At 41.7% G+C, this 24,289-nt stretch overlaps 1 protein-coding gene across 1 annotated transcript in view; it reads right to left on the bottom strand.

Moving 5' to 3' along the window:
• MYO3A (myosin IIIA) overlaps nucleotides 1–24,289 on the bottom strand; it is a gene marked incomplete at both ends in the record, with an annotated part of 161,408 nt that overhangs the window by 61,154 nt on the left and 75,965 nt on the right. Inside the window, 3 exons of the mRNA XM_084781810.1 lie at nucleotides 3,411–3,537; nucleotides 16,259–16,373; nucleotides 16,470–16,568. Coding sequence (XP_084637936.1) covers nucleotides 3,411–3,537; nucleotides 16,259–16,373; nucleotides 16,470–16,568 — 341 coding nt within the window. The remainder of the gene's footprint in view (nucleotides 1–3,410; nucleotides 3,538–16,258; nucleotides 16,374–16,469; nucleotides 16,569–24,289) is intronic.

The following is a 24,289-nucleotide window of genomic DNA, read 5'->3' as shown; positions in this document are numbered from 1 at the left end:
CCTTCGGGTCTCAACCCCATGGAGGTGTTAAAACACCTTTTCACAGGGGTTGCATATCAAATATTCTGCACATCACATATTTATGTTACAATTAATAATAGTAGCATAATTACAGTTATGAAGTAGCAATAAAAATAACTATGGTTGGGGGGTCACCACAACATGAGGAACTGTATTAAAGGGTCTCAGCAGTAGTAACATTGAGAACCATTGTTCTATTTGTTTCAATTATTCCTTGTAAAGATGAATACTTCTCCTCAAATTTTTGTGACTAATGGTTCTCATTTTACAGACTGCCATCCATCATCATCTGTTCTTAATCAACTTTTGAGAGCTCTTTATGCTTAGAGTGGTGTTTTGATATATATGTTGGAAATATTTTCTCTCCTTTCCATTTTCACAAAATGCTCACTTATATCAAAATGTTCTTTATTTACTATGAAAGAGTTTTAATTTTTATAGTTAAAAGTTACTTTTAAAGATCATTTGTCTTTGCTCTTCTGAATATAAAGTCCTTTTTCACCTCAGGATTATGCAAGTGTGTTTCACTGGGTTCTTCCATGAATCTTCTTGCATTAAGATTTTTTTTTTAGCATTTAGACTTCTTTATAGGGACCAGATAGAAGGTTCAGTGGGTAAAGGTGTTTCATGCCAAGCCTGATGACCTGGGTTTGACCTTGGGATCTACCTGGTGGGATGAGAGAACCAAGTTGTCTTCTCACCTTTACATGTACCATACAATGCACAAGTAAATAAACAAGGGTGATAAAAATTTAAGAACTTATTTTGGCATGGGGTGGGGGTGGGGAGGGAGGGAGGGGGGAGGATGAGATCAAGAGATGAGGAAGGCGGCTACAATTGGGATGTAAAGTGAATACATTAAAAAATTAATTTAAATTAAAAAAGAACCTGTTTTGTAATATGATGTTTACAAGGGATTCAAGTCCCGTAGCTGCCTCCCAGTTAGCAGTCGGTTGTCTCTACAATGGTGTGTCTAATTGAACTGTACTGTCATTGTGGTCATTTCAGTTGGATACATTGCTGAACGTCATCTTCCACTGAGCTGTATGTTTGTACCCATGCAGATACTGTCCATTCATCTCACACTCACTCTTTGCCTGTCTGCTACATGCAAGGCGCTTAACATGAGGATGTATCTTTATGGATGATGCTTTGGAAACAAAGTCTCAGTCTTGATGCTCTTTATCTGGAGGGAAGGGAAGCTAGCCAAGAAACTTAAGTGGGAGGAAAGAAGAAAAAGAAAGATGGGAAAGGAGAAGGGAAAATGAAAGGGAAGGGGAAGAAAGAAGAGGACAGGAAGACAAGGCAGGGCTGTTGATGGAGGACAAGGAGGAGGCTGAGAGCTCACAGATACACTTGTCAAGTGGTTTCTGAATGAGGGAAGAGAAGATCAACTCTGATGTGTAGGAAATGAGAGGAGATCATTCACTTCAAGCAAGAGGTGACTGTGTCATGGATGATAATGGTGACAATGAAATAAACAGAAATAGTTGGTCTTGATATGGACAAAATCCTTTTAAATGAAGTTATAAGTGATTTCAATGCAAATTAATATATTTATGTTTTTCTACAAGTGTTCTGGGAAGTGGTTTGAATAATTTTAATTATATACATATTGGTAGCACTCCTTAGTGAACTATTTAGTTTTCCTGCTATAGAAAAATAGTTAATGATCAAATTAACTTTTTAGTTTGATTGTTTCTAAGTCTACTCTGATGTACAACTATTATGTTCTGAGCACTATGTGTCTCCCAGTGGCCCAAATGTTCAAGGATTGGTTACCAGACAGTGGTACGTCTGAAGGGCCTGGAAGCCTTTAGGAGGTGGAGCCCAGTGGAAGAAATTAGCTTATAGCGTTGCACCCTTGAGGGGATGTTGGGATCCTGTTCTCTTCATCTCTTTATGCTTTCTTGCCATACGAGGTGATCACATTTGTTCTCCCGAGTCTTCCCTGCCCTGATATTTTACTTCACATAGGCCCAGATCTTTCCTCCTGTTAAAGTGATTTATCTCAGGCATCTGTCTCATCAGTGCAAAGGATAATCTCGTAACCTAACAATATTGCGTCTCATTCTGCTGGCTACACATTATATTTCCGGTATGACTGGGTGGGAGGTTCCATTTTATCAATGGTGTTACATGGCTATGGCATCCCTGCTGATAATCCAGTATCTTGTGTGCCAATTAATTATTCTATACATGGAGAATCAGAGCAGGTAGTATCAAGGATTCTAGGTACATGGTAATCATTATGCCAACCTTAAACATTTGCTCTGGTCTATTACAAAAATGCTTCCAAAGCTACAAAGGATACAGAAAATAGGTATCTTAGAGACAGATCAGGACCAATCACATAAGTAAAATGGGAACATTGTCCATAGTAATCAGTTTGCCTGAGTAAAGATTTGTTTTCATTAGCTGATTTCTTGTTTGTCTGTTTTTGTTTTTTTGAGACAGGATTTCTCTGTGTAGTCCTGCCTGTCCTGTATACCACACTGGCCTTAAACTCAGAGATCCACCTACCTCTGCCTCCTAAGAGCTGGGAGTAAAGGCATGCACCACGATACCAGCTTCATGGATGATTTTTACAACTTACTTCTTTTTCAAGACATGGTTTCCCTGTGTAGCCTTGGCTGTTCTGGACTCTTGAAGGAGAGATAAACCTGTTTTTTAGGATCCCAAGTGCGGGATTGGAATGGTTTTGTGAGAGAACAGGTGAGGTTAATCCACTAGAAGACTGACCACCTCGTGTGGGAGCTTGATTGTTGCCAGCTGAAAAGATCCCATGAACAGACTCTGGGAGGAGATATATAAATGAGCTCAGAACTGGAGGCGGGGCTTTTTGGAGACTTGGGATAGTTTTGGCTGTTCATCGCTGCACTTCGAGATGCTCCTAGAGAGAACTGCTTGAGGGAAGGTTTGAGGCTCTGGCTCCTGCTGAGGTTCTGGGTTCTGGTTACTCTAGGTTCCAGCAGAAAAAATTCTGCTGATTATACCAGGAGAATGGTTCCTCGGAACTGATATCCTTATGGTTTTGTTATTGTGTCCATTAATCCTCATTTCCAATTGTTTTGGTTAGTTGGGTTATAAGTGACGTATGCTCAGTCACTAAGTTGTTAATAAAATATATTGGTTAAGAAAATTGAGCACACACACTCTCTTTGTAGACCAGGCTGGCCTCAAACCTACAGAGCTCTACCTGCCTCTGCCTCCTGAGTGCTGGTATTGCAAGCACGTGCCTCCACACCCAGCTACAACTTACTTTTATACAATTGAACCTGAGCATTCCTGTGGGATCTACATGAGGACCAGTGTTTGAAATCATCCCCGTGTGAACCAGCGTAAGATAGGAGCGAGTTCAGTTTTGAATGGAAGACAACACCACTCACAGTTTTCCAGCGCTGTGTGGTTGCAGATGTAGCTCTTGTCCATCTGGTATTCAGTTGCCACGGAGGAGAACTCAATGTTTCCAACATTCAAGACTGCAGCGAGCACACTATAAACACTTCCAAGTTGCTAAAACACATAGAGCAATAGTAGGGTCAAGTGTGGATTAAAGCAATGTGGGGACTATGACTACGGCTGGGGAGAGATGGAGGACAAGCCTTGGATTCCAGCACAAGAAGGTTACTCTGCATACCCCGATTTCAATCTGAGACCCAAGCAGGGAAGGACTCATGTGGCCTCAGCTTCATTCATTACTATAACTTTAGAGGTCAGCACAAGGCTGTTTCCTTGTGAGTGCTTAAAATATTTTATGAATGTTAGTATGAATCGAAATAGAAATGAGGAGTACTCACTCCTCAGAAGTAGAACCATCCATTAGGCTATAGATAATCTATCTGTGTGAAACTTTAGAACTTAGCATCATTTTTATTACATGTATATTTCCTAGCAGCCATCCTAGAACTGAGGTTATGTGTGTGGACAGAGGAGTGTCTACAAAGGAGAATCAAAGATCCTAGCACCAAAATCCAAGGATACATGATGGTTAAGACTAGGCCTAAAGACTACAGGCTACAGCTCAGAGTTTATAGTATTTATTACATAGATTTTTATTATTCACCCACACATGCATGTATGTGGTTCTCTCTGAAGAAACTGGGGGGGGGGATTTGTCAAGGAGTCTCTGTAAGTCATGGCATTATTACAACTACTTCATGGTGCAGGAGGCTCAGAAGACAGAAAGCTATGGCTCCAACTGAGCATGCCTTGCAGCTCTACTGATGGTTGTAACACAGGGACAAGTTGAGTTGGTCACAGCATAAAGACTCATCTAATCTCCCACTGTCTACCTACAGACCCACCTCTGGCGCCGACAATCACCAAAGACCCTAAGGTGACTTGTGTTTGATAGTAAGTGAAGTATTTCTTCTTACATACAACGTCAAGAAAAATTTGATTGATCTAAAAACGTTCCAAGGACTTTGAACGAACTGGGATTTGAATTCTGTCTCACAGCTCACAGGATGCTCTGGCCTTTCCCACTGAGGAAGGAGAGCAACTTGGAGGAACAGACAACTTCCATAGTTCCAGGTACCTAGGCCAACTCCAGCACTAGCTGGTCTTCACCTGAGGGATGAATGGCATGTTGGGAGACAAATACAATAACATGTAATCCCAGAGTCACAGTTACTTTCCAGCATGCTTCATTCCTAGCCTGAAAACAATATCAAAATAAGAACAAACTCATCAGGCTTGAATTCTGGTCCATCGGGATTTTTGTTTTGTTTTGAACAAGGAATTCAGATTACAAAGGAGACTGTATAAATTCTAAAGGGACTCTGCAAACACTCAAGTATGTCAGTGGTTCATGGCGCTTGATATACTTTGCCTAACTTAATTTCAACTTATTTTCTTTTTTCTGATACAGGTGTTATTAATACTGTGAACATAAAACCATTGCTTGGGATGGCCAATATAGCTCAGCAGGTAAAGATGTTTGCTCCCAAGCCTGACACCTGGAGTTCAGTCTCAGGACCCACATTGTAGAGGGGGACAACCAATTCCCACAAGTTGTCTTCCGGTGTCCACATGCATACTGTGGTGCAACACACTCACACATGGACACGCACATAATAAGTGTAATAACAAACTCAATAAACCCAAGCCTGACACCTGGAGTTCAGTCTCAGGACCCACATTGTGGGACAACCAATTCCCACAAGTTGTCTTCTGGTGTCCACATGCATACTGTGGTGCAACACACTCACACATGGACACACACATAATAAGTGTAATAACAAACTCAGTAAACCCTGAAGTGCAGAAAGCAGTTCAACACTTTATCATAAAGTTATGAGATCTTTGAATCCAGTTAGACAGTGAAGAGATTTATTTGTATAGATGTCAAATCTTCCCCGTTCAGGTCTATACAGAATTGTTCAAAGCTAAGTTGGAGAGACTGTAAAGTTAGTAGAAATAACACCTGAAAGTCGTCCAAGTTGTTTTCTTCCAAAAGCTGCCTGGTTGGAAAAGCATGATACTCATGGCTCTGACTTTGTTCTGAGAATGGAAACCAAAGCCCGTTGGGGTCAGTGACCCTGGTCCTTTTGGTGACATTCCTCTCTGATAGCCCAAATCCACACCTGAAGCCTCACTGAAGCCCTTGCAAGGGAGTGGAAGGAAAGGGGACACTGCCTGTATTGAAAAGCAGGTCAGTGCTTGGTAGGCCAGGACAAGAGTATCCCCTCCCTGCGGAATGTGGCGCCACACAATCTAGTCCTAAAAGAGGCAAGGTGCTGATGCTGCCACTGACAAAGGACAGAGGAGGTAGGCTGAGGACCAGACGCTAAGGGAGCTCATGTACTGTTAGAGGCACTGCATGTTCTTTAACGATGCATGTGTACATCACTCTTCAGGAAGGAACCACCATGCACACACTGCTAAGTGTTTGCGTTGAGCCAACCTTTTGAATAGATTTCACCCGAGTGCATGGCCAGGGAAGAACTCAAGAGTCAGTGACCTTGGTGTTTGTGAACCCTGCTCCAGCTATGGAGAGGCGATGGTAAGAAGGAAAGTACCAACATCATAAACCAAAAAACAAGGTTGACCACCTTACCAGAAGGACAAGAGCAAACCTTGGAACAGTTGCCTGCCTTTGCTTCCATCCCTATGTAACATGCTGGTTGGAGGTGAGATGTGAGAAAGATCTTTAGGATAGTTGCCTACTGACTTCCCAGATCACTGGCTCTTTGAATAAAACACAGCTGAATGATAAACTCCTGCTTGTGCCTATGTGAGGGGTAGCAGGGCCACTTACAATACCAGGTAAAAGGAACTGATGGGAAGGAAGGCCAGACTGCATTTAGCATTTGCAGCTGTTCCGCATAAGAGATTGTATGTTCTCTCTTCTTGGCTGTATTCTGCAGACAACACAGTGAAATGACTTACCTGCAAACACTAGAGTGGAATCCAAAATCTCTCTAGCTTGGTCATAAGATGGAAGAGCTTAGAAAGTCAAAAGGACCTAAAAAGTTAGCCACCTCCACCCTTTCTTTTACTGAATGAGAAAACAGAAAAGCCCAGTTATTGGTTTAAATCTACAGACAGAAATATTCAATGCCAAGAACTTCCAGCCATGGACCAGGGTCCCAGCAGGGAATTAATTAGTCTACTCCAGCTGTCTCCTTGGTCTCACCCATCCATCAGATCAAGTCATCAGTGATGGGCAAATCTTGCAATTCTAGAACTCTATCTTGTTTTATGATTTTTGAATGAAAACCAAGCTTAGTTGTTATTACACCATCAAATGATTACTTTTGTATTATTAGTAAATGGTTTGGTAGAAGGGGCATGCACACTCCTCCCCAAATTGGTACTGCTCATCCCAAGGACTGAGGCACTCAGGGAAGCACAGCGCTCTGTGTGATGCTCAAAAATGTTTAATTTCTTTCATAAATTTTATTTTATCTCAACTAAAATTCTGGCTGAGGGTCCAAAGAAAACATGTCAGCCTGTGACGTTAGACTATTATAAGAAATCTTTTTTTAAAATTAAAGGAGAAAACAAGGGTCCTATTCATTTTAGACACAATGCAAAGGAAAACAAAAGTCTGTGGACTAAATGGTCTGGTAAAAACATTCTGGAAGTGAGTTGAGTCATCTTACCATTTATTGTAAAAGTATTGCAAGGTGGCTTAGGAAAGAAATCACAAGGGCTTAAACATTTTGGGGTTTTCCAATTTGTGTTATTTTTAGAGACTGTCTAACTTTGATTTGTCTGTCATTGCTTTGGCTTGTGCTGATTCACAAATGCCCAGGTTGAACTGTAACCCTGGGAGGACTTGAGGGACATGGACACTTGGGTGTTGTCAACACCGATGGCAGAAGAGGGGGAAGGAAAGAGAACGGCACAGCCACAGATACTGTGCTGCAGATAGCTGTGAAGAGCGGATGCTGTGCTCAGAAGGGGTGAGAATTGTGCTGCTTGGCCCTTTACTGAAGCTCTCCTTTCAGCTACTGACAGAGAACAGACCCAAGAAGGCCAGAAGGAGTGTAACAAAATTGGCACTGGCATACACCAAAATAATCACTAAGTGCAGGTCTATCGACTGTGACCTGGGCCAGGCTTTCCCTCCCTCATTTAACCCTCAAAGTCAGCCTTAGATGGGGGAAAACCTCCAGGTGGGTCACATCGAGCCAGAGCAGCAGCTTTCATAAAATGATCAGTGCTGATGATGCCTCAGGACCAGATACAGGTGCTCTAGACTCCTCTAAGCTAAGGTTCATGTTTAGATGTTCAATATACTCTGGAAATGTTTAAAATTGGAAAACACAGTTTGACACTCATGCAGGGTAAGTCACAGCTGGTCTTCATTTCACCGTTCCTCAACACTGTCTGCCATCAAGAGAGATGCAAGTAAACACTGCCTCTTAGATGTAAACAAACCAACTTAAACTGGGCCCTTATTTCTAAGAGAGAAGCCTCTGGATCTCAGAGGGACTGGTAAGAAACTAGGGAGATACGTGATAAGGAAAAGAGTCATGCAAGATTTGAACTTTGACCCAGGCACTGGAAAGTGACTATGTCCAAGAAAGGGTCAGCAAGGGGTGGAGTTGGTCTCATACTAGTGGTATCACAGCAGCCAGAGCAGCAAAGGGCAGACGGGTGGGGACGAAAATATTTATTTATCTATTTATTTTTTTGAGTAAGAATAGGAGCAAAAGATTCAAACCAGTCTTGGTGGTGCAGGCTGTAATCCCAGCTGGCTGAGGCAGGAGGATAACAACTTTAAGTCCTGCCTGGGCTACAGAACGACTTTAAGAATTCCAGGGCCAGCCTGAGTAGCTTTGAGATCCTGCTTTATCAAAAAAAAAAATATGTAGATCAGTGGCAAGTACCAGACTGACAGGTGCTAGACAACAAATCAAATCCTCAGTATGAAGAAAATGCGGTAAAGATTCAAGTGGTCACTTCTGATGTCCTGGACACCAAATAAAGCATTTTCTCTTACTTGGTAGAGCAATGTTGACTAACACTAAAAAGAAGGGAGATTTGTTTCAGCCTGTGAACACCATTCACTTATTTCAAATAAGGCATCCCAAAGTTAAACATATTTAGAATTTATTGAGCAGCTAAGTGTGAACCTATGTTTGGAAATGAATGGAATTGCCACGAGGAATCTCTGTAGCTTTTTCATTTCTGCCCATCACCCACATATGGCTGAAGTGCACAAACTCTGCGGCAGAGTTGCTCTCTCTGACTAAAAGCCATTATACATATTTATTCATTAGTAATAAAAAGATCTGTTTCCTGGGAGCTCACAGTCATCTCCATCTCAAGGTGTTTCAGTTTAGACCTAGTGCCCTAAAATTAAGACCAACAGCAAAGATTTCACCATGACTGGACATCTGTCCTTTAGACTTCATGGAATCTATAGGTACAGACACTGCCACTCTTCACATGAGGTCTACAGTGGGTTCCTTTAGATCATAGCACAAAACACGCACACAGTGCTCCTAGTCAAGCAAATTCTCCTGTCTCCATACAACAATGCAATCATTCTACCCCGTCCACTGCCATCAATTCAGCCACCTCCTCCCTTCCCCCTCCCCCTCTTCCTCTTCCTCCTGATTTTGTAGTGCATATAGGCAGATGAAATCCACACAGTAGACTTTTAATGAACCAGATGCTGTTTCAACCGGAAGAAAATTCTTGATGGCATATGCCTCATCTAAGAGCAAAGTCTGCAAGTTTCTTCAAAAGTCTTCAAAGAGATAATAGATTTTCGTTCCATTTTATAAGCTAGAGGCTATTTTGTGAATTAACTGAGAAAAGGAAACTACCATCTCCTTTCCCCCCTCAACATCACAGTAGATTTTACCTGGGAAATCAAGTTCTCAGGTAACAGCTATAGCTTGCTAGTTACAGGATAGCCTAAGGTATCAACTGAACTACTGAGGTAGAGTACATCCATCAATGGGGAGAGGAGAGAAAGGAAGGGAGGGGGACTAAAGAGAGGAGGGATGGAGGGAGGGAGGGAGGGAGGGAGGGAGAGAGAGAGAGAGAGAGAGAGAGAGAGAGAGAGAGAGAGAGAGAGAGAGAGAGAGAGAGAGAGAGAGAATATGTATCATCCAAAAATAAGGACAATCAAGTTAGAGTGTCAGTTTTGGCTGGGGGCTGTGAGTGAAGTGTTTGCGGGTGGATCTGTTCAACTTCAGCTGCCACTGAATTTAGACCACAGTTCCCTTGTCCTTATAATTTACTTCCTTGTAGCAAAAAATAGGGAACTCCTTCGGGAGAAGCCATTGTAACAATGTTACCTCTGTTCCCAGGAGGAGTTAATTCTCCTTGGTTGATTCCTGAAACAAATTTGGAGCTCAAGCTGTCTCTCATTTACTTGTCCTTATAATCAGTTAATACATTTAGAAACCAAGTAGCATGTTATTCAGATCTTGGTCCCCAAACCTTAAATCCCGAGGCTATAAAGTAGTGAGGGAAGCAGGAGTGTCTGTCTCCATCAAAGATAAATTCCTTTAGGCTCTAGAGAAGTTAATTAGAAGGCCCATTAGAAAAGTCTACCTAAAAAACAGAAACATCTCCCAACAGCCATGCCTTAGGCAATGGCTAATGAGATTGTAAGATTGCTCATTGTGACAGATACTGACTTCTAACCTTAACAATGTCTGTTCTATAGTAATTTTGATTTCTGATGTTTTAAGTTAGTGTAGTTAATATGTTGTTTTCAATTCTTATAGTCTTTGCACAAAAACAAAATATCTATTTTCAAGTAGTCCTTCATAAGATAGTTCTTAATGCAATAATTGAATACTAATTGAACTGATGTATGCTGGTTTTGTTTGTTTGGTTGTATTTTGTTTTTTTTTTTTTTCAAGAAAGGGTTTCTCTGTGTTGTCCTGGCTGTCCTGGATTTACTTTGTAGACCAGACTGGCCTCAAACTCACATCAATCCGCCTGCCTTTGCCTCCTGGGTGCTGGGATTAAAGGCATGCGCCACCATGCCTGACAATGTATACTTTTTAACAAACAGGTTTGGTAATCTACCTGTCACCAGTGTCACAGCATCAGAAATCCACATTTGGAGATTGCCCTTAGTGGCCAACTTTTCTCTCTGCTGAGCACACACACCTTTAGAAATATTGGAATTTATTTGTGCATGCATGCATGCATGCAATCCCATGTGTGCATGTAGAGACCAAGAAGCATGTCAAGTGTCCTATCACACTCAACCTTATTCCCTCAAGTCAGGGTCTCTGTCGACCTAGAGCTAGGCTGATGGCCAGCAAGTCCCAGACAACCTCCATCTCTGCCCCTCACAGTGCTGCGATTACAGCTGCACATGGGCATGCCTGGCTTTGTACAGGGTTTCTGGAGATTTGAACTCAGCTCATCATGCTTGCACCGTTAATGCTTCTACCTGTTGAGCAATCCCCTCAGCCCTGTCTGGTTTCTGAGACAGGGTTGGCCTCAGACTCATTATCCTCCACCCTCTACTTCCTCAGTGCTAGCTCAGCAGCAGTGGACAACAGGAGAGATACTCTGTCTCAAACAAGGTAGAAGGGTTAGGAGCAACAAGACCCAAGGTTGTCCTATGACCTCTGCACAGGCACTGTGGCATGTCCACTCCCAGGAGCAGAGCTATTCTACTGGGAACAACCCTGGAGTTTGACACCCCGAGGCTGAGGTCAGCTGGTGATCCCTCCTACAGTCTGTGATCTCTAAAGCTCAAGGCAGAACACCTGATACCCACGACACATCCCTGCAACAAAGTGACCAGTAAACACTTGAGGGGCACACAAAGTACAAAGACAGAGTCTCTACCTGTTTGGATCTCGGTGCTGAGGTTGCCCCTTTCAATCCTCTATGGCGTTTTGGCTCCCAGACAAGACATCAGCCACACCAGTGGGAAAAGTCTGTGGAAGCTCAGGCTGGTGGGAGAAACTGTTCAGTGTGCAGACTGCAGAGCTGATGCAGCCAACACAGTCACCCGGGGGGAGAGCAAAGGGAAGTTACTGCTGTGAAGAAGCTACAGTGGACAAGAGGTGCTTGCCCAGCACAGGATCAATGTCAGCACAGCACAGGACAAGAGGCCATACGTTTAACTGACCATGCTTCCACTGTAGCTCAGTCTCTAACTTCCAAGGATCGAGACAGTAGCTGCTTCAATACGTCACTGTTCCCTCTGTCTTTCTGGTTATTTTTTCCATGCCTCTTCTTTGTACCGTGTGCTTTCGCTCTTTTGTTTCCACTATTCTTTCGGTTTGTCATATTGAAAAGGCATGCCAGGCTTTTATTTTATTTGCCCATTCATACATTTATCTGATTTTATTATCTATTTTCCTGTATTGAGCTACCTTTTCCATCTTTCTTTTTGTCTTTTTACTTCCCTGCATTTTATCTTTTTTCAAAAAAAAAAAAAAACCAAACAATAATCCATCCATCCAAAGAATCAACAAAATATGAAGAATCGGTAAACATTTCTCAACAATAATCTTAAATAAAAAATGGCTTCAATCCACTAGTCAGGATATAGATACAGATTATCTGAAGGGATTAAAAGAGAAGATCCACGCCATTTTCTCTGTGTTTCTCCAAGAAACACACTCCAATGGAAAAGATACACACACACACTGCGAGTGAAAGGAAATAAATAAAAATTATCAGAACATTTAGGTTACAGCTACAGCAACTCTAAGAGGAAAGGCTATAGCTATAAAAGTTAGATCTCAGATTAAAAACTTAATGATACATATCAGAATGCTATAAAGCAAGAACAACAGAAACTCCAAAGATGTTAAGAGATAATAACGACCAACACAGAAATGAATGAATGGAGATTAGACAAACAACATATAGAATATATCGAACATAGAGAACCAGTCACTGGATTGGTTTTTTTTTTTAATTAAAATAGTAAACTCCTAGATAAATTAACCAAGAAAAGAAGATGTAACAAAGTTAGACAATTAGAGGTGAAATTAGAGAAATTACAATAAATTCCATGGAAATTCAGAGAATCAGTAATACCTTGAAGATTTATATTACAAAAGACTAGGAAAACCTAGAAGAAATAGATAAACTCCTGGATACAGTATGACATACCGAAATTAAATTAAGAAGACATAACCAAAACAAGTATAGCCACAGGAAGTAATGAAATTGAAGGGATATTAAAAAACACTCCCAAAAGAAAACTCTAAGAATACACTGGAAGGATTTATTGCAAAATTTTACGAAATATTTAAAGAAGAGTTAACACCATTGCCCTTCAAACTGTTCCATAACAGAAACAGAAGAAATACTGCCAACGTCATGCCACAGAGCTAGCATTATACTAATAGCCAACTAGAAATGAATAACGACAAAAAGAAAATTATAGACTATGTTTCCCAAGAAGGCTGTTCATAGATATGAGCATCGTCAATCAAATTCCTGCAAGTCGAATTCACTAAGCAGTCAGTACATCACGAACAAGCTGGTTTCATTCTAGAAGTGGGAAGACAGGTCATCACAGACAAGTCAAGAAACGTTAATAGCACATGAATTTAAGAACTGAAATCACATGGTATCTCAACAGATGCAAAAGGCCCCTGAGAAAGTCCAACATATGCCCTCCTCTAGGAATAAACAAAACCTCAAAGAAACTCGAAGTGGAAGGTGCATACCTGAACATCATAAATGATACACATGACAAACCTATAACATAATGAAAATTGAAAGATTTTTTTTCTAAAATCAGAAATGAAGCAAAACTGTCAAATCCAGTACTCAAAGTCATAGCTGAAGCAACAAGACAAGAAAAGTAAAAGAGATTTAAGTGGGAATGGGAGAGGCAAAATGACCCTTATTTGTTGACAACATGATCGTATCCTTAAATAGTCTAAAGATTTTGCAAGAAAATGCTTGGATCCGATAAATGTGTTCATGAAATAGCAAGATACAGAACAGTACCAGAAACTACCAGCTTTTCTATATTCCAAGAACAAATATGCCAAGAAAGGAAATCAGCAAGCCAATTTCACTTATAATGACTTCAGCCTAACACATGTAAAATAGTTCAGAATAAGTGTAACCAAGGAGGTTAAAAAAAACCCACAGAATCAGACTTGAAGACACTGAAGGAGTTAAGCAAGATGCTAAAAGATAAGAAGACCTCTGTCATCATGGATGTACACAATTTATTGTGAAATGGCACATTACAAAAAAATAACCTACAAATTCAACACAGTCCTCATCAAAATCCAATCAACATTCTTTACAATATTAGGAAAAATAATTCTAAGATTCACATGAAAACAGAAATGAGCCTGGACAACAAACACAATGAAAGCACAGGAACCAAGGCATTAAAACCTCAAGTACAGAGCTGCGGCAACAAACCTTGCATGGTATTAGCACAAGAACTGGCGTGCAGAAAGGTGGAGGAGAATAAAAGTCTCAGAAGTAACCTAGACAGCTGCAGACACTTTTTATAAAAAGGTGTCAAAATGCATGTGACAAGAGATGGCCTCTTAAAATGGTGCTGGGAGGAATGTGGCTCTACATGTAAATTAATAGCGCTAGATATCTTTGTCATGCCTACCCAAAAGCAGTTTACAACTGATCAAAGATGGAAATCCTGCAACTCTGAAACAGCTAGAGGCAAAACATGTCAACACACAGGCACAGCAAAGCGTTTATGAAAAGGGCTCAAATTGCACAGGAAACAACTCCATAAACTCACAGGTGGGACTGCATGGCATTAAAAATTTCTGCACACCAAACCAAACCAAACCAAACCAAACAAAAAAGAGACAGTTTACAAAATGGGAAAAAATTGCCAGCTATACCATAGACTAGGATTAATATCTAAACTCCATAGAAAACTGTAAAACTTCAGCCCCAAACATAGATCAATCAATAAATGGACTAATGAATTGAATAGACAATTCTCAAAAGAAGAAATTTGTGTGCCACTTGAAAACTACGGGATAATCATTATGCTAAACAAAACAGGCTAGACTCAGAAAGATAAACTATTATGTGGTTTCTCTCAAACATGTTATTTAGATTTAAATATATATATATATATATATATATATATATATATATATATATATATATATATATATATACATGGGCACATGTGTGTTTATGTGAAACATGAATGTAGAAAGAGAGCTATGGTAGGAGGGAGAAGAGATATAAATGAAAGTAGGCGAGGGCACAAGGGAGAATCATGGAATAGAAGTAATGAGAAAGGAGGAGGGAGTGAAGGAACGATAAACCTATTTTTGTTAGGATAAGTGTGGGATGGGGAAAGGCCTTGTGAGAGAACAGGTGAGGCTAATCCACTAGAAGGCAAACCACCTCATGTGAGAACTTGATTGTTGCCAGCTGAAAAGATCCATGAACAGACTCTGGGAGGAGATATATAAGTGAGCCAGAAACAAGAGGCGGGGCCTTTGGAGACTTGGGATAGCTTTGGCTGTTCATCGCTGCACTTTGAGATGCTCCTGGAGAGAACCGCTCAAGGGAAGGCTTCGGGGCTCCAGGCTCCTGCTGAGGCTCTGGGTTCGGGTTACTCCAGGTCCCAGCAAAAGAAATCCTGCTGATTATGCCAGGAAAATCGTTCCTCGGAACTGATATCCTTACGGTTTCGTTATTGTATGCTTTAATCCTTTTTTCCATATCATTTAGGTTAGGCGAGTTATAAGGGGCATAAGCTCGGTTAATAAGTTCATAATAAAAGATATTGGTTAAAAAATTGAGCTTACAAGGGAGGAAGTTTGAGGGCCAAGGGGACCAGCAAGAGGGCAGGAGGGGTAAAGGACATCAGAGAGTAGGTAAAATAAAGACGATATAATAACACACACACACACTGAAAATGTTACAATGAAGCTCAATAATTTATATACCACTTATAAACATATTAAAAACTAAAATAAAAATTAAAGTGAGAGAGCGAGAGATAGAGTAAAAATTTAGATAGTATAAAACATCGGCAATCAAATCTATGGCTTAAACGTGAATTGATTTCCTAGTGAAATTTAAGTAACTAAAAAAGGACACAAAATATAAATATGTACTTATTAAGGAAGAGTCAGAAAATAAGAGACTTTATATTAGGGCTGTGGAGATGGCTCAGTTGGCGAAGTACCTGCTGCAAGCATGAAGACCCCAAATTAAGATCCCCAGAACCCCTAAACAAAAAAGCCTGTCATGGCAGTGCATGCTGGTAACCCAACTGTGGGCCATAACTAGGCCTTGGAGGTAGAAAGATCTCTGAAGTCCACCTGCCAGCCAAGCTAGCCGAATGGATGAGCTTCAGGTTCAATGAGAGACCTTGTCTCAAAGCCTCGGTGGAAAACCACCAAGTAATGGCACCTGACCTTGACCTCATGCCTCTAAATGTACCTTCATACATATGTGCACATACCCTGCACATTCAGAGATGTGCCCACACCCATACATATAACGGGAGTGGCTGCTATGTAAATCCTCGAGCACAGTTTCTGACATATATTAATTAGCCAGTCAGTGAGTTGGTTAACTCTCATCATCTGTGAGGACTTTATTTTAATTTTTTTGTTTGTTTTTTGGTTTTTCAAGACAGGGTTTTTCTGTGTAGCCTTGGCTGTCCTGGACTCACTTTGTAGAGCAGGCTGGACTCGAACTCACAGTGATCTACCTGCCTCTGCCTCCTGAGTGCTGGGACTAAAGATGTGTGCCATCACACCCGGCAGGACTTTAAAGAGAGACTTACAAAAGTGGTTCAGGTGTCTTTCGTACTTACCTCCATTGTAAAACCTATGACTTTGAAACATTGTTCAATTAATTCATACTGGGATTTATAGAAACAGTTATTCATCATGTCTTGTACTGTCCTGAGGTTGTCATTTTGTAAGTACCTGAAGAAAGTATGAGAGGAAGGATAAACATCTAAACTCGCAATCTCACCGCGACAGAGAACGCATCATCAAAGCACAACCGGGTGGATTTTTTACCTGGGCGGCTTATTTTCAGGCAATTTGTAAAGGGCTAGTTTCTTCTTTTCCGCTAACCCAGCGTAAATGTAGTAAAAAATATGAAAATTTTTTTCTCCACTGGAAAAAAAATAAGACATTTTCAGGAAAATGGTTAATAAGAACATTTATTAACTGCTAAAGTGACTCACCAATACTGTGGTTAGAACTGTGAGCGCCCACATGGCTTTCCTTGAACCTTGCATTCTGGCTTGCTGTGGCTAATGCCATTATTTTTGAACTATAAACATTATGACATTTGTAAGTGACTTTCTAGATATTTATTTTTAGGCACCAGGTACATAAAAGGAATGGCACAGTCAGAAAAATTTAACTTCTAAGACTTCATATGTCAATGGGAGTGGCTATAAGAAGAAATAGGATGCATGGCATGCCGGGTGGAGGTAAGTGCTGTTGTTTCAATTCTCCCCTGCAAGCCCTTGGGGTGGGCGTGGTCTTCCCACTTCACATATTCAGGACAGGAAGCTTAGTGCATCCCCTCTCAACTAGATTCATAGAGCTGGTGGCCCTCCAGGATATCTGACTGCAATGGTCACATCTCCTCCATTTTTTTAAAAAAAGATTTTTTTTTAATTATTATGTATACATTGCTCTGCCTGCATGTACACCTGCATACCAGAAGAGGGCATCAGATCATGTTATAGATGGTTGTGAGCCACCATGAGGTTGCTGGGAGTTGAACTCAGGACCTCTAGGAAGAGCAAGTCAGTGCTCTTAACATCTCAGCCACCTCTCCAGGCTCCTCCTCCACCTTTTTATATTATCTTCCCGAGGCTCTGTCTTCTCGTGTATGTAAGGCCTAAGAATTCAGGTTCCATGGCTCCCTGGTTCTGAGTAGGAAGAGTCTGCCCCAGGTGCTGGAGAAAATCAGCTTAGGCGGTGAGATGAGTGTCTGCCTCAGAATGTTCCATAGCACACTGGTTAGGACTCAGGGTCCTATGTCCCCTCTGTCTTCCCTTAGATGGCCCTCTACAGATAGAGGAGCAGGCTCCTGACTTTCTGTTGTGGCCTTTCCAGTGTCTCCTTTTGTTCATGCTTTGATCATACCCCCTACCCCCTTATCAACTCGAGCGGCCATCTAGGCAGTACTGGGATGTGCCTCTCTGTGGCATTCTTGCCCCTGCTTTCCTACTCAACTCTCCTGGTTTAGGATGTTCCTACGTTCTGATTATGCCTTCCCTTATCACCAGGCTCAGGGTGGGAGTCCAGGTGGGGTTGGGAACTTCTTCCAAGGGTTAAATTCATTATAATGGCACAGAATCCAGGCAAGCCATACCTATGTCTCCCTATTCTTCTTCTTCTTCTTCTTCTTCTTCTTCTTCTTCTTCTTCTTCTTCTTCTTCTTCTTCTTCTTCTTCTTCTTCTTCTTCTTCTTCTTCTTCAAGTTAGCATAAAACTTAACCTCTCACAAGGCTCTAGGTGCTTCCACACTGTTGACTCATTAGATGCTACATTACCACTATGGACTCTCTTCTTCCATGACACCCTTGGCAGTGGCCTGAAATGGCTTGGAGTCCCTTTCTGTCATGGCTCCCCACACATAGATGCCAGGGCAGCTTGTCATGCTTTTGGCTCCTGCCTGTTTCTTTCACCACCACACAGCTTGGGTCAGTGGGCTTTAGGGGCCATTGAAAGATTTAGAGAATGAATGATATTATCAGCTTGATATTTTTATCTGAGCAAGAACTTTTTTGGAAAAGCTTTTCCATATAAAGTCCATGGAAATGGAAAAGACATACATTTTAACGTACCATTCCACATAAATTATTTTACTGAAAAGATCAAAGAGTACTTCAAAACTCTTCCACTTCTTTCTCTTATTATGTGGTATACTATTAACGGAGACAGAATTTGGACATTATTGTTACTGCTATTATTATTGTTACTATTATTGTCATTTTTGAGAGGTGTTACTATATCCCCCAAGCTAGCCTTGAATTCACAATACATCTGCCTTAGTGTCTATAATGCTTGGGATTTAAGGCATGCACCACTATACCCAGCATTTTAAATAATTTGTTGTTTCATTACATGGAAATTTTCCTTAGAATAAATATTAACTGAAATATATTTGTATAGATATATAAAGGTTTTGAAGACATTAGATTTTCCCACAGGTCCAGGATAGCTCAAACAGAGAGATATTACAGGAACAGCACAGGGTTGGGATAAGTTCAGTTGAATTGAAATGGAAGAGACGTGCATGGTCCGAAATGGCAAAGGTGAACTCAGATGAAAATAAGAAGTACATATTTGTATGCTGATTTCACAGAATTATATGAAGTCATGATGCCAAAGAGAATATGAAGTGACAGTAGAGAGAAAAGAGAAACGCCTCGAGGACAAATCATGGTAAAAAATAAACATTTTGGGAACGGATGAATGAAGTTACGAGAAGGAAATGCAACACACAGAGGAAGAGGGATCAGGAGGTTCCAGGCAGGGGCATCAAAGAAGACAGGGTCTCAAGGCTGTTTGCAGACCAGGAGCAGACATACCCTTTATTTTACACCTTTTAACTTAAATTAATTTCGAGCAGCACAGAGATGGAATCTAGGGCCTCATACATGCTGGGTAAGCACTGTACTGCTGAGGTACCCCACATCCTTCCTAGAAAACCACAGAGATTCTCATCTTCAGTGCCACCATCTGTTGCCTGTGGCAGGCTCCTTTGAGATGTCAAGAAGTCTATTACAGACAACACTGTATACAGCAAGAGGAATCATAAAGACATGGAAGTAGCCTGGGAACCTGGTGGGATGATGGAGGCTGTAGGGAGGATGATGGAGGCTGTAGGGAGGATGATGGAGGCTGTAGGGAGGATGATGGAGGCTGTAGGGAGGATGATGGAGGCTGTAGGGAGGATGATGGAGGCTGTAGGGAGGAAGATGGAGGCTGTAGGGAGGATGATGGAGGCTGTAGGGAGGATGATGGAGGCTGTAGGGAGGATGATGGAGGCTGTAGGGAGGATGATGGAGGCTGTAGGGAGGAAGATGGAGGCTGTAGGGAGGATGATGGAGGCTGTAGGGAGGAAGATGGAGGCTGTAGGGAGGATGATGGAGGCTGTAGGGAGGATGATGGAGGCTGTAGGGAGGAAGATGGAGGCTGTAGGGAGGATGATGGAGGCTGTAGGGAGGATGATGGAGGCTGTAGGGAGGATGATGGAGGCTGTAGGGAGGAAGATGGAGACTGTAGGGAGGAAGATGGAGGCTGTAGGGAGGATGATGGAGGCTGTAGGGATAAGAGAGGATGTGAAGTAAGTGTGACCAGAATGTATTATATACTGGTATGAAATCGTCAAAGGATAAATTAATTTTAAAAAAGTTAGAACAAAACTAAAAGCTTAGTCTAGTTCTCATCTATTTGGTACTACTAAACAATAAAACTTCCCTAGGGTTAGCACGCTATATAATTTATTTGCTTTGTTCCCCTGGCACCACATTGATTGCTCTGCATGTCACCTCTTAAAGCACTTCAGTGATGCAATGTATAATTAGTGAAGTGACTCATAAATGCACACATAAAAACTTAGATTTCTCTACCATTATTGGTTTACATTTACCAAGGCTGTAATTTTACAGGGCCCAGAGTTACTATGGGGAATGCACTGACCTTCAATGGGTAAACAACCAGAGAGTTAAAGCAACAAGAAAAAAAACCAAAAACAAAAAACCAGCTCCAAAAGATACTCATCTTGGGTCCTGACACAAGCCACATCAAATATGCACTGACGATTGAGTGTCACAGTGCACACATGCCGTTCCCAGGTGGTTCTCCCAGGATGAATGCAGGGTCTCAGAGAGGCACAAAAGGTGTTTCTGACACTGGTCCCACTGCTCTTCTGGATCCTCTGCTACTTTCTGAGAGTTCTTCTCAGCCACTTGTACGAATGCCCTCAAGGTAGTTGAACAGTGAGGATGCATCACGAAGCTAAGGTCCCTAATACCTTCAAAACTGTGGCAAAATCCTCAGTATTATGGCTTAGCTCATCTGTGACACATCCGAATCTTTGCTGAAGAGGCCAGAGGCTGATGAGCTTTGTGCATCCAAAGTTCCGCAGCATTTCCGCAGAACAATAGTATTTTCAGTTTGATTTTGTTCAGTTAGAACCTCTTTCCCATAGACCGCAAGTCTCTTCCATCTTTCTCCTTGTGTTTCACCCTCTCATTCTCAGCTGAACTCATCTCCCACTTTCCTAAGAGACTAGGCTGAATGAACAGTGAGCCTGAGCCAAGGCACACAGAATTCTTAGGGAATTATGAACCCCGGCCCCCAATCTTCATTGGTTTCAAATCTCTTGTGTGCACCACACAATAGGCATTCAGTAAATATTTGTCAAATAGATGAATGAATGAATGAATGAATGAATGAATGAGTATGGGACTTTGGAGCTATTCAGACTACAGCTTTTGGCATGAACTGATGTGATCTCTCAGTCTGGATCCTCCTGTGTGAAAGAGACCATGTAGCAAGTAAGAGACACAGAGGCAGTGAGGTGCTTAACACAGCGCCCCACTGGCCCATAACTGCCGAGAACATGCCTGCCAGTTTGTTTATGACTCTTAGGGAGCCTTGTAAAGGGCTGATGCAGGAGAGTAATGCAATCAATGCTTGCTGAGCTCCAGTCATAACAGGAGGGAGACAGCAGATACAGCTATAGTTTATATTTATGAGAATTATCCAGCATTGTCTCCAATATGCTTGCTTTCTCCCAAGCAGCCTCTTTTTAATTTTTTCCCCTTAGAACCCCATACATTTAACAAAGGGGGCTTAAGTGACAAGTTATTAGTTTGCCATCATGACAAAAGCCCTCTAAAGATGAATGCAGCCAGAGACCGGGGTCCTCTTAAGAGAAAGGCTAAGTTGATCCAAAAAGATACATGTCTGCTCTGGCTCCTCTCTGCTTCTCAGATTGGCTCTCTTACATCCTGTTTTGTTCTCCAATGCTCAGCTCTGCAGACTGCAGGACCTCAGTCCCTTGTCCTCTGGCTTGTAGAGAAAGAATGCAGTCCTATGGGGGTACAGACCTCCAGGCAGCCCCTGTCCTCAGCTGTGGCTGTCCTTGGGCTCTGTGATGTTTCTTTCTCCTGTCCCCAGAAGCCTTGGGGCACAAATGGTTTCTTGCCCTTGTTAATCTGGACTAAATTATTCAGCTTGGGCTAAGCATCCATTCTTGATTCTTTGATACACACTCTATCTTATACATAGGGTTTTCAGCGAAGCCCTTTGAGCCTGGTCTTTCTTCTTCATAGCCATGATCAATACAGTCCACTGAAATTAATAATTTAGAAAATGCACCTACAGAGCTGGGAAAGTGGCTCAGCGGGTAAGAGTGCTTGCTGTGTGAACATGAGAATTTAAACTCGAATCCCCAGAACCCACATAACAGGCTCCCCATGTATGAATGCTTGTCCCTATAATGCCAACACTGTGTGGCTGGGGCAGGTGGTTCCTGAGCACTACCTGGCCAGCCAGCCAGCCTGGGCAAAGTGGCAAACTTATGGTTGAGAGACCCACAAGAAGACCAACCTACAAAACTAATATATATGCAAAGGGTCAAGGCCAGCGTCATGCAGGATCCCTGATTATTGGTTTCATCTCTGGGAGGCCTATTAGCCCTGGGTAGCTCATTCTGTGGGTTTTCTTGCGGTGTCTTTCACTCTTTTGGCTCCTACTGTTCTTCCTCCCCATCTTCAGCAGGATTCCCCAAGTACCACCTAATATTTGGCTGTGGGTCTCTGCATCTGTTCCCATCAGTTGCTGGATGGAGCCTCACTGATGACAACTGGGCTAGGCACCAATCTATAAATATCATTAGGAATCACTTCATTGACTTTTTTTGTTGTTGTTGTTCCATTCCAAGACTCTTGGCTATCCAGTCCCTGGATCCCAGCCCTCCAGGCAGTGTCAGATGTGGGTACCATCTCATGGCATGGGCCTTAAGTTGGATCACTCATTGGTTTGACACTCCCATAATTTCTGTACCACCTCTACCCCAGCACATCCTGAAACTGGGACGAGTTGTAAGTTGAAGGTTATGTGGCTGGGTTGGTGTCCCAATCCCTCCACTGTTAGTCTTGCCTGGGTACAGGAGACAGCCAGTTCAAGCTCTACATCCCCTACTGCTAGGAGTCTTAGCTAGTGTCATCCTCATAGATTCCTGAGACTTTCTATTGCAGTAGGTTTCTAGTTTGTCCCCAAGAGGCTCCCCACCAATTTCAGTTATCTTTCCTTGTATTTTCTTCCTCCATCCTCCTCCTACCTGATCTCTCCTGTTACCTTCCACACCTCCCCATCTTCTCACCTAATCCACCCTTGATGTCTGTTCTGTTTCCTCTTCCCAGGGAAACTCATGTATCCCCCCCAAACCCTCCCTGATACTTAGCTTTTTTGGGTCTGTGGATTGTAGCATGATTATCCTTTATTTTATAGCTAATATCCACACTTATAAGTGATACATATAATGTTTGTCTTTCTGAGTTTGGATTACTTCACTCAATGATTTTTTCTAGTTATACCCATTTGCCTGCAAATTTCATGATGTTATTATTATTTTTTAACATTTTCACATTAACAATGGAGTAACATTCCATTGTATAAACATACCACACATTTTCTTTATCCATTCTTTGGTTGAGATACATCTAAGTTGTTTCTAGTTTCTGGCTATTATAAATGAAGCTGCTATGAACATAGTTGAGCAAGTGTCTTTAGGGGAGGATGAAGCATTCTTTGGGTATATGCCCAGGAGTGGCACAGGTGGGTCTTGAGGTAGATTGTTTCCAAGTTTTCTGAGAAACTGGCACATTGATTTACAAAGTGACTGTACAAGTTCGCACTACCACCAGCAATGGAGGAGTGTTCTTCCTCTTCTACATCCTCATCCACATGAGCTGTCCCTTGTGATTTTTATCTCGGCCATTCTGGCATTGTAAGGTGGGAATTCTGTAGTAGTTTTGATTTGCATTTCCCTGATGGCTAAGGATGTTGAACATTTATTTAAGTGTTTGTCAGCCATTTGAGATTCCTCTGTTGAGAACTCTATGTTTAGATCTGTATCCCATTTTTTATTTGATTATTTGGGGTTTTGATGTGCAGTTTCTTGGGTTCTTTATATATTTGGGAAACTAGCCCTCTGTCAAATGTGAGATTGATGACGATCTTTTTCCATTTTGAAGGTTGCTATCACAAAACACTTCTTTAGAATATAAAATGCAACTCAAATGAACTAGAGTAGAAATAAACATAGTTTTAAATTAGTTTTGGAGTACCATGTATGAGGTCCTCCATGGAGGATTCTTTTTTAGGTACTCCTGTAGAGTGGGCCTAAAATTCAGCCAGAAAACCCTTGGGTGGCTCTAGTGGGGCAGTTGGTTTCTGGGGGTATTTAGACAACAGTTGGTCATGCCACTAGTGCATCTCATCTGGAGAGTTGGTATTGCAGTTTGAAGGGTTGACAGCTGGGCAAATCTATTGATAATTTTTTTCCTCCTGTGACCTGATACAACATTTTGGCACATTCAAGGTAGCCATTGGGGAGGGCGCTAACAGCTCAGTTTCAGCTTGCTTTTAACTACAGTGTGTAGTGTATACAGCAGCAGGGTCATAGTATTAGTTTTAGTGGGCAACTAAGTGGGTTAGTGAGGGCCGGTATTATTTTGGGGCTTCTTGGGCCTCCTTGACCAACAAGTTGAAAGGATGACCACACTTGGCAATAAGAGTTTTGTTTAATAAACCATGGCTTCTGGGAGCAGCATATATCTCCTTTCAAATTCTATTTT

The sequence above is a fragment of the Acomys minous genome (assembly GCF_964271855.1).
Source record: "Acomys minous genome assembly, chromosome: 5".
NCBI classification, from domain to species: domain Eukaryota; kingdom Metazoa; phylum Chordata; class Mammalia; order Rodentia; family Muridae; genus Acomys; species Acomys minous.
This window is presented reverse-complemented; position numbering and strand designations above follow the sequence as displayed.